Below are 12684 nucleotides of genomic sequence, written 5' to 3'. Positions count from 1 at the left end.
CTGGTGCTGATGAACCAGATAGGGCCTCAGGGGGAAGGGGACTCCATAGCCAGGGTGCCACTGCAGAGCAGTCCTACCACGAATCACTGAATCATGGGCTGCTTAGCAACAGGACTGCCAACAGGGCCTCTCTTGCAGGCTGGTATAAGGACAGATGCTCCTTCTAGCATTGAAGTCTCAATTCATTTAGAGCTTTATAAATTAACTTGGACACCTTGAATTGGGCTTTGTAACCTACAGGTGACTAGCACAGATCCTTGCAGAACTGATGCTCTGTAGTTGCAATTAATTTTACCACTTAACACTGAAGTGCCACTTTTTGCACTACAGGGGCAATTCAGACTTTCAGAATCTGCCTGGGACTCTCCCATCAGAAGGCAGACAAAGGGGGTTGTTTTTGTGAAAGCACCTCAAAGTTGAATTCTCTTCCTGCAAAGCTAGCGTGCCAGAGGGAAGGCTGTGCTGGAATTCAGCTTCCTGGTGTGCTTTGTGCACTCAGGCCATTGGTCCATCTAGTCCCCTGCTTTTATCTCTGGCTGCTATGTCGAAAGCAGACATAGAGGCCTTTCCCAGACATATTAGCTGAGATCACCACCAACTTGGATGGCTTTAAAAAGAGGATTAGACACATTAATAGAGGAGGAGGAGAAAGTTATCAATGAACACTACCCTACCAAGCAACCTTCCTGAGGACGGGAGCTCTCTTGGCAGTCCCTCAGAATTGCTGGAGACACACATACATACATACATACATACATACATACATACATACATACATACAGTTCGCATTTTTAATATGGAGACAAAAAACACATTCCACATCCTCTTTCCTCCACTCCCCCAATTGTACAGCTTTCATACCAATCCCTACATACAACTAAATATCTGATGACTCCCCTTCCACCCTTTCCCTGGTTTCTTTATTTTCTATTAAATCACGTATTCCAAATTTTTAATCTTCAAATGTCTTCATCTGTTAAATTCTATTAACTCCTTTTCTGCTGGATTTACTCAAGACCTGCTAAGTTAGTTATTTGTTTATACTGGTCCTTATATTCTTTATCCTCCTTTTCTCTTACCCTACTCATTATGCCTGCCAATTCAGCATATCCAGGCATTTTAAACCACCACTCTTCCTTGGTGGGTACTGTATCCATTTTCTACTTTTGTGCCAATAAGATTCTGGCCACAGTGGTGGCATATAATATTTGTTGTTGTTGTTGTTTTGAGGGACTTCTGTTGTTACCATTCCCAAAAGGAATGTCTCGAGCTTTTTGGGGAAGGTTCTTTACAATATCTTTTTTAATTCATTGTAAATTACTTCCCAGAATTCCCAGAATCCCTCTACTTCATTATATTTCCAACATTTACCGTTTTCTTTTTTAAACATTTCCGCTAGTTTGGCAGGTGTTAGATACCATTTGTGGGCCATCTTCATCATATTTTCCTTTAATGCGTAACATGCCATAAAATTCATATTTACTGTCTATAAATTCTCCCACAGCTCATAATCAATGTTATAACCCACATCCTGTGAACACTTAATCATACTTGATTTCACAAATTTCTCTTTTGTATCCTACTCTAACAGCAGTTTGTACATTTTTCTATAATACTTTCACTTTCATATCTAATAAATCCCTTGTGAATTGGGGATTTTCGTTCTGCAAATCCAGTGTTTTTATCCATCTTAAACAGTTTGTTTATCTGATGTTTCTGTAAGCTATCTGTTAGTAATTTTTTTAATTCCTTGGGATTTTTCAACCTTGGTTCCTGTCCAGAAAGATCTAAGATTTCTTTATATGTTAACCATTGTTTGTCCATATTTGTTCTTTTCTTGCAGTGGCTTCAGTCAGGGATATCCATATTGGTGTTTTCTTTTCTAATAGATTTCTGTACTTTTCCCATACTCTGTATATATATTTTTCTGATCACATGATTTGTAAAGGTTTTATAAATTTTAGCCTTCCCATGCCACAGGCAGGCATGCCACCCAAATTGTATACCATGTCCTTCCAAATTTAAACCTCTGATATTTTCCAACAATATTCAATCTTTTATCCATCATAAACATGATGACTCAAAGTAGATTTGGAAGTCTGGTAGAGCGAAGCCTCCTCTTCCTTTCTTATCAGTCATGACTTTGTGTTTTATTCTTGGCTTTCTTCCCTGCCAGATAAACCTTGATATATTTTTCTGCCACTCTTTGAAGCATCTAGTGTTGTTAATTATTGGGATATTTTGAAATAAGAACAGCATTTTTGAAAGGACATTCATTTTAATAGCCAAAATTCTGCCAGTAACGATAGTTTCATTCTTTTCCATATTTCCAAATTTCTCTTTATTTATTTCCAAACCCTTACATAGTTATCTTGGTAAATATTATAGTTGTTTATTGTTAACCAGATCCCCAAATATTTAATTTTTTCTCTCTACTTTTCACCCATACATGATTTCTAGATCATTTTTTGCTTGGTTGTCCATATTTTTAACCATCGTCTTGGTTTTTCCTTTATTTAATTTGAAACCAGCTAGTTTTCCAAATCTGTCTCATTCATCTATCACTTCTGGTATGCTCTCACTTGGATGTTGTAAAGTTAATACTAAGTCATCTGCAAATACTTTTAATTTATAGTTTTGCTGTCCTACTTTTATTCCAACGGAATTTGGCAGTTTCCCTTCCTTGGATCTTGTTTCCCGATTTGACCTATCATACTCCAGAAATGTGACCCCATTCAGGTCCCCCATTATTATTATTTTTCCATCATATAATTCAAATAGACTTTCCTCTGGTTTTTTAAAAAAATATATAGAAGATTCATTTCTGTTCGTTTGGGGCATATATTTCCACAATTATCCAACTTTTCCCTTCCACTTTGACCTCCACCACTATTATTCTACCTTCTTCATCTTCATACCACTGTTTAGGCTCTAACTTTGGACAACTCCTAAATGGTGGGACTCTGTCTCCTGCAGAGGAGCATCTTCATTGCACAGCTTTTGCCATAAGGTGAAGATGTACCTTTTTCACCCTAGTTAAAAGTATTTTGTTCTGTGGGACCCACCTCATTTACTGAATTTATATTGCTCTCTTCAATTTGGAACAGTTTTATATGGTCTGTCATTGTAATGGCTTTATCTGCTTTTATAAAGATAATAGAAATAGATGGCCTTTGGCCTGATCCAGCAGGCTTTCCTTACATTCTTTAACTGGAACTGCCTGTGGAACCCTCTGCTTTGCCAATGAGCAATGGTCCTTCCCCTAGTTTTGCACATGGGGCCCCTTAAACCGAGAGAGCCTTTTGAAGAGGTCTGGATAGCTCTGGACAGTTGGCATTTGGCAATTTGTAGCAGGATAGGTACTTCTGCTTCTAGTCATGGCTGCTGCAGATGCTCTCTTCCTTCTTCCCCGAACTTGCCCAGAAAAGGTGTTCTAGTGGGCCCACCCCTCCCATCATCAGCTTTCCCAGAACATAGCTGGAAATGTCAGTAGTTCAAAACCAGACACTGTCATGGGACATATTCCATCCTTCCCTAAGAGCCCTCCAGCAGCATTCCCCGTTCCTTCTTCCCACTCCCTTCTACCCACAATGAGCAAGAGGAAAACATCATAATTTATTTATACATTGTGTGTGGACTTGTCCTTTTGACCTACTCACAAAACAGGATATAACTTTGCATATAATTTGCCTGTACTTAAGTGTCATATACAAATTTGTGTCCTCTTTTGCAGGTGAACCACCACCACCCCACAAGTAAATAGGTATGAGTAACAGAAAATCAGCAGATGAGGCTTTTTCCATAATTTGCTTCCTTACTAGAAAAGGCTTGATCTGTTGAATTTCTGCCTACCACACAGCTGTTAAAAGTACAAGACCCTGTTGCCAGGACTAAACTATGCAAAGAACTCCAGTTTATTGAGCTGTTATATTCAGTTATATTCTTGTAGTTTGGGGCAGGGAATCCTCTCCTAGCTGGTGAGCCAGATTCTTATTTCTCCATGCATCAAATTTGACAGCTGGATGGAGCTGCCCACCTGTCCATCACCTGACATCACAGTGACACTGTTTTTTATTTCAGCACTGGCTATTTGAAAACTCTTTTACAAACAGCCACACATTGCTCTTTGAAAATCCAGAAATCTGAGGTTTATAGAGCAGTGCTGGGAGGGAGTAACTGTTGCCACTGAATTTGCTGCTAAATTGGAGATCCCTCACACACACGGTGGAAGCCACTTCCCCCTCCTGAAGCATGACACATTCCCACTGCAGATCAGCTGATGGGTCATGAGAGTTGTACTTTTCTCCAGCAAAGGAAAATTGGGAGCTCACTTTAATCTCCCAATTGTACCTTTGAATCTTTGCCCGTCCCTGCATCATACCTGTTAGCATGTATGGCATCAAGTGTTGGGCAAGTGAGCACTGATCATCATTACCCAAAGCATCTTTGCAGGACTTAGCTGGCCAACATTAGCCCACAGGCTAGAGGTTCCCCACTTTCTGTGGGTTAGGTTGGCAATACAACATTCAGTGCAAAACTAAGTGTGGTATTTCAGATGGCGGAGGGAAGAGGTGGTCGAAATTGGCTGAGGGTTTACAGTGGCATGTTTAGATAGAGTCAATATTAAATTATTTAAAAGCAACCAGTGCATTCTAGGAGCATTTGTTATTATTCATTTATACCTTCTAGTATTTGCAGCAATGTTCAAATGGCTTCTTTTTTCTTTACTTTTTAACAAAAGGGGCATGAGCCTTGGAAATGAAGCTGCCATTAATTTATATTAGCAGCAACTATCCGCCCACAATAATCCCTCTACCCCTCCTTCCCCCATCCCATGTTGAACAATGAACTTTACAACCCTACCCCACAACTGGATTCTCCCAAAAAATAATCCCAATCCAGCACACCATACGGTTGAGATCTATTTCTCTCTCTCAGCCTCTGCTCTAGCAAAATTAACATAGCAACTCTCAACTACTAATGTAACCCATGCTTTCTTCACCACAACATTAAGATGGATTTTATTTGCACCTGTGTTTGCATTAACCCAGCAATTTTTTTAATGTAAACAAGCAGAATAGGCAACATTTCTGCATTAAAAAAGAAAGCTGAGTTAGAAAGAGCATGAATTTCTGCCTTTTTGCTCTTTGGTGGCCATGGTATTGCCCAGTCACAGCTGGATTTTTCATTTATTTTCTCTGGACAAGAATCACTTCTCTACTAGGGAAGATGAAAACTTAGTTTCAAAATGAACCAAAAAGTCCCTTCCAAATGAACCTGGCAGTCCTTCTCCATTTCCTGAATCTACAAAAAATCTAGTGTGACACAAGCACCAAAGAAGGCTGAAAAATGACTTCGGAATGATTCAGGAAGTCCCTCCAGAAGGGACTTCCTGGGTCATTTTTAAATTTTATTTTTGGTCTTCTGTTGGGCTTGTATGACTCTGAATATCTCTATATCTCTATACTGATTTCACTCATTGGCTAAAATCACTGAAAAACAGGAGCAGGTTCATATTTCTCAAAACTATTGCTTGAGATGATGCCTCATAATTTTTCTTCATAATGTTCACTCTACATTTTTTATTTTCTTTAATGAATAGAATCATACAGAATTACAGGAAGGGACCATGAGGGTCATCTAGTGCAGCCCCCTGCAGTGTAGGAATCTTTCGCCCAACATGGGGCTCGAACCCATGACCCTGAGATTAATAGTCTCATGCTCTGCCGACTGAGCTATCCCAGGAATACTAGTAGTCTGGGACCCATTGCTGCCTCTGGGCCGGGTACAGCAATACTCTCTGTTCACACCCTTTGTGTCATGGCACAATGCTCACTGAACTGCCCTCCTTTGGGATTTCTTCATAATCTGAGCCCTCTTCTCCAAAGGGGGAAGTAGCTTTTCTTCTCTACCACCACCACCACCAACAACAGCTCCTCTCTTTCTCCAACCAGAGGCAAAATACAGGCCTTTGCCTTTCTGGGTCCATTGTTCAGCTTAGGAACAGGCCTAGTTACCTGTCTTCCACCTAAAACTTACTTTCTTTCTGTCCCTTTCTTTCTAGCTTTAACTTCTCCAAAACCCAACCTGATGGGTCTACCCGGCACAAGCATCCCCTCGCCTGGCCTTCCCACCTCTGGATTACCAAATAAACAACCTTCGGCCTCCCTGAGCTCCCCCACCCCAGCACAAGCCACAGCGGCCACGGTTCCACAGCCACCGCAGCCTCAGCCACCGCCTCGGAAGGACAAAGAAAGTGAGAAGACGAAAGAGAAGGACAAAGCACCCAGGGGGGGGAAGGGGGATTCCCTGCTGGCACCCAAGAAGGACAAAGTGGAGGTGCCTGCCCCAGCTGCCCTCTCTGCCACGCTGCCTGCCATGGAGTACTCTGTGGACCCCACGCAGCTCCAGGCTCTGCAGGCAGCTCTGAACTCGGACCCCACAGCTTTGCTGACGAGCCAGTTCCTCCCCTACTTTGTCCCTGGTTTTTCTCCCTACTATGCCCCTCAGATCCCAGGGGCCTTACAGAGCGGGTACCTTCAGCCCATGTATGGCATGGAGGGGCTTTTCCCTTATAGCCCTGCACTGTCACAAGCCCTGCTTGGCTTGTCCCCTGGTTCCCTGTTGCAGCAGTACCAGCAATATCAACAGAGCCTGCAAGAAGCGTTGCAGCAACAGCAGCAGCAGCAGCAACAGCAGCAGCAGCAGCAGCAACAACAACAACAACAGAGGCAAGCGCAACAGCAGCAGCAGAAATTGCTGCAACTGCAGCAGCAGCAGCAGCCCAAAGGAAGCCAAACCCCAGTCCCCTCAGGGGCTGCTACCCCAGAAAAAGACCCTGCCAAAGAATCCCCCAAGCAAGAAGAGCAGAAGAATGCACCCCGCGAGGTGTCCCCCCACCTGCCCAAACCCCAAGAAGAGCCTGAAACGGAAAGCAACAGTGCCGTGGACTCCCTCTGTGACCCCTTCATCGTTCCAAAGGTGCAGTACAGGCTGGTCTGCCAGAAGTGCCAGGCAGGCTTCAGCACCCAGGAGGCAGCCACCGACCACCTGAAGTCCCTCTGCTTCTTCGGCCAGTCTGTGGTGAATCTGCAAGAGATGGTGCTTCATGTGCCCACGGGCGGCAGCAGCAAGGGCAACAGCTCGTACCAGTGTGTGGCGTGTGAGAGCACGGTGTGCGGGGATGAAGCCCTCCAGCAGCATCTCGAGTCTGCCTCGCACAAACATCGAACAATCCCAAGAGCAGCAAGAAACGCCAAAGAGCACCCCAGTCTATTACCTCACTCCGCCTGCCTCCCCGACCCTAGCACCGCATCTACCTCGCAGTCTGCCGCTCACTCAAATGACAGCCCCTCCCCCCCGTCCTCAGCTTCCCCCCACACCTCCAGAAAGTCTTGGCCTCAAGTGGTCCCCCAGGCTCCTCTGGGGAAGCCTCCTCCTCCTCCTCTCTCCTCATCTTCAACGGTTACCTCAAGTTCATGCAGCACCTCAGGGGTTCAGCCCTCGATGCCAACAGATGACTATTTGGAGGAGTCTGACTCGGATCTTAGCCAAAAGTCCAATGGACCGGCTAGCCCGGCGGAGAGGCCTGAGGAGCCAAGCTGCCCCAAGGACGGTGGTCTCACTAGCCTAGAAATGGACACCTTTAGATTGTAAGCTTTGAAGATGAACAATTTAAAAAAATGAATTTAAAAAAAAATTAACAAACCAATTTCAAAAATAGACTAACTGCAATTCCAAAGCTTCTAACCAAAAAAAAGAAAAAGAAAAAAAGAAGAGAGAAGTGTGGGTTGTTTTCCCATATACCGATGCCGGCAGATTTTCCATTGCTTTCTTTTTGCATTTCGGCTGTGCTGTGTTGGTCTGGAAGGCCCAAGCCCCCTACCCCACCCTGGTTGCCTCTCCGGGGTCTTTCTGTCTGTCTGTGGAGCCCCAGCCCCCCCCCCTTTGAGAGCACAGCAGAGGCCGGCATAACTGTATGGGAAAGCAGACCACCTTGTTACCGTTTTAAATTTCTTGCTATCTTAGCATTCAAATACCAATGGCTTGCTAAAAGGAAAAAAAAAAGAAATGTAACGTCTTTTTATTCTCAGGTCAATCGCTCACACTTTGTTCGGTTTTCAGAATCATTGTTTTATATAAATATATATATATATAATTTCTTTTTTGGTTTTGATTTTTTTTCCAAGAAAAGGAATTTTTTTGTTAATTTAAAAATGGGCAGAAAGTCTTCAAGAGACAAACAATGTGAACTGTGTTAGCTTTCTGGGGATTTTAAGGGTAGCTTTTCTGCTGAAGCCAATTTCAAGGGGAAAAGTTCAGCACTCCCACTTTTCAGAAAAACAAACAAACCCAACAACACGCAAAGAGTGTTAAGGACTTGGAGCTTAAAAATAAGTTTTAAAACAACTGACTTTCTGTATTTATGATAGATATGACCATTTTTGGTGTTGAGTAGATTGTTGCATTGGAAATGAACTGAAGCAGTATGGTAGATTTAAAAGAAAAACCCCTTTTGTGTACATTTAGCTTTTGTATTGGTCCAGCTGACGGCTTCTCATTGGATGTTGTCTTGTTCATTCCTAGCCAGCTAGATTACAACCCATCGATTCGCTCGCCGAAGCTTCCCCTCCCCCTTTGTACCTTGACTCCCTTCTCCATCCTGTAATCTTCCACTTATGGTCACTGCCTTCATTTCTTAGAGGGCAGCTGCAGAATTATTTTATAAAAACTAAAGAAAAAATTCAAAGGGTTTCAAAGGGGGTCAGTAGGATCCCTTGCAGAATATTTTTGTTGGGGGTTCAAAACTTTTTAAGGTGTATACATGTCTGTTACCCTTGTGCACTTAACTCTGTCTTCTTCTTTTCTTTTTCTTCTTCTTTTGGCTTCCTTTCCTCATTTTGTAAATGCTTCAAAGGCTCCATTTTGGAACTGTAGGCCTTTGTTTCTCTTTGGGTAATTAGGGTGCACTTCTTCCTTTTTCCAAGGACTTTTTGTTATATATGTGTGTGTGTGTGTGCTTGTGCGTGTGTATGCGCGCGTGCATGTGTGGGTGGGTTTTGTTTTGTTTTTCTGTTTTGTTTTTCTTTCCTCGAAAAGAAAATTCATGCTTTAAATAAAATCCAAAGACAAACCCTTTTCACCACTGGTGCAGAATGAGCAAAAAGGATTCTTTTGACTTGAGGATTTGTTTCTGATTACCGCCACAAGAATCAGTTTAAATAAAGGAACTCATAAAGAAAAACATGCATGTAGGTTGTTCTCTGTGCTTCTTCTGCAAGCAGAGGAGCAACCCTTCCTGCAACTGCAACAAACAACACGATGCTCCTGCGTTGTTAGGGTGGTGTCGCTGCTAGTGTCGTGTGAGCCCCAGAGGGGCAGGCAACAAAAAGCATTTGGGGCCTGGTGCAAATCTCTCTGCTCTTGGTGGCATCTTCTCTGGTCCGGACATTGAAAGGAAAACTTTGTGCTGCTACAATGTAGAGTTTGGAGACAAGCAGGCCTTGCATGGTCACTTCCTAGCCAAAGGTCAACATTCCCTTCTCCCTCCCTGCACCCACCCTCAATAGTGAAAGGCCGCCTCCTCCTCCTCCTCTTCCTGACCATCTTCCTTGTGTTTCAAAAGGGAACTAGACTGTGAATGGGGGGAGGGGGAGGGAAGGGGCACTTCTTTCTCCTTCAGACTTCTCTTCCCTTCCTCCCTCCTCCCCAGCCCGCAAACTGTGGAAGCTGCCAGAGCCCCTGGGTGAGGCTGGTGTGTTCCATCCCAGAGAGGAAGGGCAGGTGGGCAGGCAGGCAGACTGACCAATGGACAGCAGCAGCGTCCTCCTCCTCCTCTCTCCTTCCCTCCCTAAGCCAGGACTCTTCATGCCTTTTTTGTCTTTAGCTTAATGGAAAACTCAACCTTGAACTGGTGTACATATTTCTGACTAGACTGATGCACAATGCAAGTTCCTTTTTTAAATTTTTTAAGTAGACCGTACTAAAGAGAGTACCATTGAATATTCCTGCCAGTATCCAATTGTAGCATAAGGTGTCAAAAGCGGACAAAATGTTGCTGTTTTCCCTTTTTACAAAGATCCTTGTATTTTTCCCTTGCTTGAGATGAACATTTTTTAAATTTTAAAGTTGTACAGTTTTTGTTTCCATTATTTTATCTTGTTTGTAATTCTATGAAAAATATATAGATATATATATATATTTTTTGCCATTTAACTTGTATGTTACTCTGTATCATATAGAAGTTTTTTGTTTTGTTTTGGTTCTCTGTGTGGTATAAGTTGCCAGTTAAACACTAGCTTTACCTGTCAGGTTTGCGTGGTCTGCTTTGAAATCATTTTGTTTATTTCCCCTTCTCCCTCCCTCCCTCCCCCTTCCCCTGCCCCACTCCCGTAGATTAATCACACAGGGTGCAATCTTCCTCCTCCCACTCCAAATAGTGTTTCAGTGCATTTTCTGATAACTCTTCCTCTGGGGGGGGGGGGGACTCTCCCAGTCTGATGAGAGACGTCTCTGTCCTAGAAGGGCAGAGCAGCCTCCCCTGCTGCCCCTCTCCTCTCTCCTGCTCCCACAGCCAACATGGAGTTCATAGAGCTCCCTGAGCCAAGCAGCCCCTCCAAGCCATCCTCTGCCTCCTCCCACCCTGCCATTTTGGGTTGTGTGGGTTGGCACTTGGGTTCTGCAGAAGCTCAGCAGGGAAGGAGGAACAGCTGCACTAAGCAGCACCCAGAGTAGTGCTGGGAAATGGGGGTGGGAATGAGGCCTCTGTGCCAGCCAGTATTTGGTGCCTGGGCTGCAAAATCCTCCAGCCTCTTCTTTCCCATGGAACTGGCCTCTTACCTGAGCCACCGTTCACACTGCGGAGATGTCATTTTGTTTTTAACAGCTCTCCCTTGATGCTGGAATTTAAGCCAAGTGATAGAACGGAAAACACAAGCATGGCATTATTGAGCAGAGTGTTCTGAAGAAGTGGAATGCTGCTGGCTCTGGTTCCAACCAAGTCCGTGCCAGGTAGGCAGGCAGGTGATGACTGAGGTGCAGCAGGGCCCCTGTGCAAGCCAGCACCAAGGGTGGCAATCTGGGACTCTCTTAAACAGAAGGAGAACATGAGATATTTGGTTGGATTGATGGCGCTGGAAATCCTGCCCACTGTGAAACACAAAAGTTTTTGACTATTTTTCATTTGTTTGATTCGGGGGCGGGGGGTGGGGACAAGTCTGGATAAAACAGAAAGCATAAATGAGGTGAAGAGGTATATGAACAGCCTTTGCAATGTACAAAAACTAGAGCAAGTGAAACCAAAAATGATGTTCTTGGTGTTTTTCTATAATGTAGTCTTGTTAGCTTTTTTGTTACTGTAACAATGCTGATCTCGAACTGTACCAAAATACATGGAGATGGACAAAAACAGAAACCACACGGAACTCTTTAAAAAAAAGATTTTGTCACAAAACACTTTGTTGTCATAGTTAAGTTGATTGTAGATGGTAATTGAATATACTCCTTTGAAAATATTTCATCAAGTATGTTTCCTGCTCATTGTGATACATTAAAAAAATGAGCAAAAGCTCTTGTCTCTGCTGTCCCCGGGTATGTGTGATTGTGAGTGCCTGTCTGTCCTACGAAAGGGAGCACTTTTATGCGTGGGGGACAGAATGTGGGAAGAATGTCTGTGACAGCAAATCCCCTGGGTAAGTGCATGAGAACTGCTGCCTCTTGTTCAAGTGTGTCTTAGCGCCCAGGCAGAGTGTGTGCTACAGTTCTGTGAAGCCTAAGTGGCTCTGCAGGAGGACTTTCTTACCGCTAATAGGTGACACAGTTTGGGGAAGGGTGGCATTAGCTCAGTTTCTTGCCTCTGGGAAATGAAGTGTTCCAAAATCAGAATTTCCCCTAGTGCCTAAGAAAGAATTCCCAGCCCTTCCGTTTCACAGATTACTTCAAGAGACTTAGGAGCATGCTGGGTGAAAGTGGAATGAGGGGACAGTGTCTCCATCTCCTCAAGTGCAAAGCAAAGAGGTAAGTGGCTGATTTGCTGCCCCGTCTCTTTTGGCAGGGAGGGCTTAAGAGATGTGCAGGTTGGTAGCTGATCCTTGGCTGGTCTTATAGTATGGGAAAGCCCCATAGGCAGACCTCTGAGTTCTTTCCTATCTCCAAGCCTAGAATTGTCCAGCCACCGTAAGAAGATAGACACCTGTGCACCATTTTTTCTTGTTTTATGTATTTCATTAAATTTATATACCACTTGATTTTAAGGGGAGGGAGAAACCTCAAAAGCATTGTTTTGCTGTATTACTATGGCCTGTAGGATAGCTCAGTCAGTAGAGCATGAGACTCTTAATCTCAGGGTCGTGGGTTCAAGCCCCCTCCCCTTGCCCATTGGGCAAAAGGATTGCTGCATTGCAGGGGGTTGGGCTAGGTGACCCTCTTGGTACCTTCCAACTCTACAATTCTTTTATTCTATTATTATTAAGAATAAGAACAACCTAAGAAGAGCTTGCTCAATCAAGCCAGTGGCCCTTCTAGTGCAGTATCCTGCTCTCACAGTGGCCAACCAGATGCCTATGAAAAGCCTACAAGCAGGACCCAAGCACAAGAGCACTCAGCCTTCCTGAAGTTTCCAGCAAGTGATACTGAGAAACGTACTGCTTCTGACCATCAAGGCAGAGCATCACCACTGATAACCCT

At 43.8% G+C, this 12684-nt stretch overlaps 1 protein-coding gene across 19 annotated transcripts in view; it reads left to right on the top strand.

Moving 5' to 3' along the window:
• The window catches only part of ZFHX3 (zinc finger homeobox 3), a 384144-nt gene extending 372578 nt beyond the window's left edge, over nucleotides 1-11566 (top strand). For all 19 annotated transcript variants that reach the window (XM_081923280.1, XM_081923279.1, XM_081923276.1 and 16 more), the window contains one exon: nucleotides 6065-11566. In XM_081923280.1, coding sequence (XP_081779406.1) covers nucleotides 6065-7656 — 1592 coding nt within the window. In that variant the 3' untranslated portion in view covers nucleotides 7657-11566. The remainder of the gene's footprint in view (nucleotides 1-6064) is intronic.
• Nucleotides 11567-12684: the final 1118 nt, after the last annotated feature.

The sequence above is a fragment of the Podarcis melisellensis genome (genome assembly GCF_964234715.1).
Source record: "Podarcis melisellensis genome assembly, chromosome: 8".
Lineage (NCBI taxonomy): Eukaryota > Metazoa > Chordata > Lepidosauria > Squamata > Lacertidae > Podarcis > Podarcis melisellensis.
Note: the sequence above shows the minus strand (reverse complement) of the source record. Positions and strands in the feature narration are given on the sequence as shown.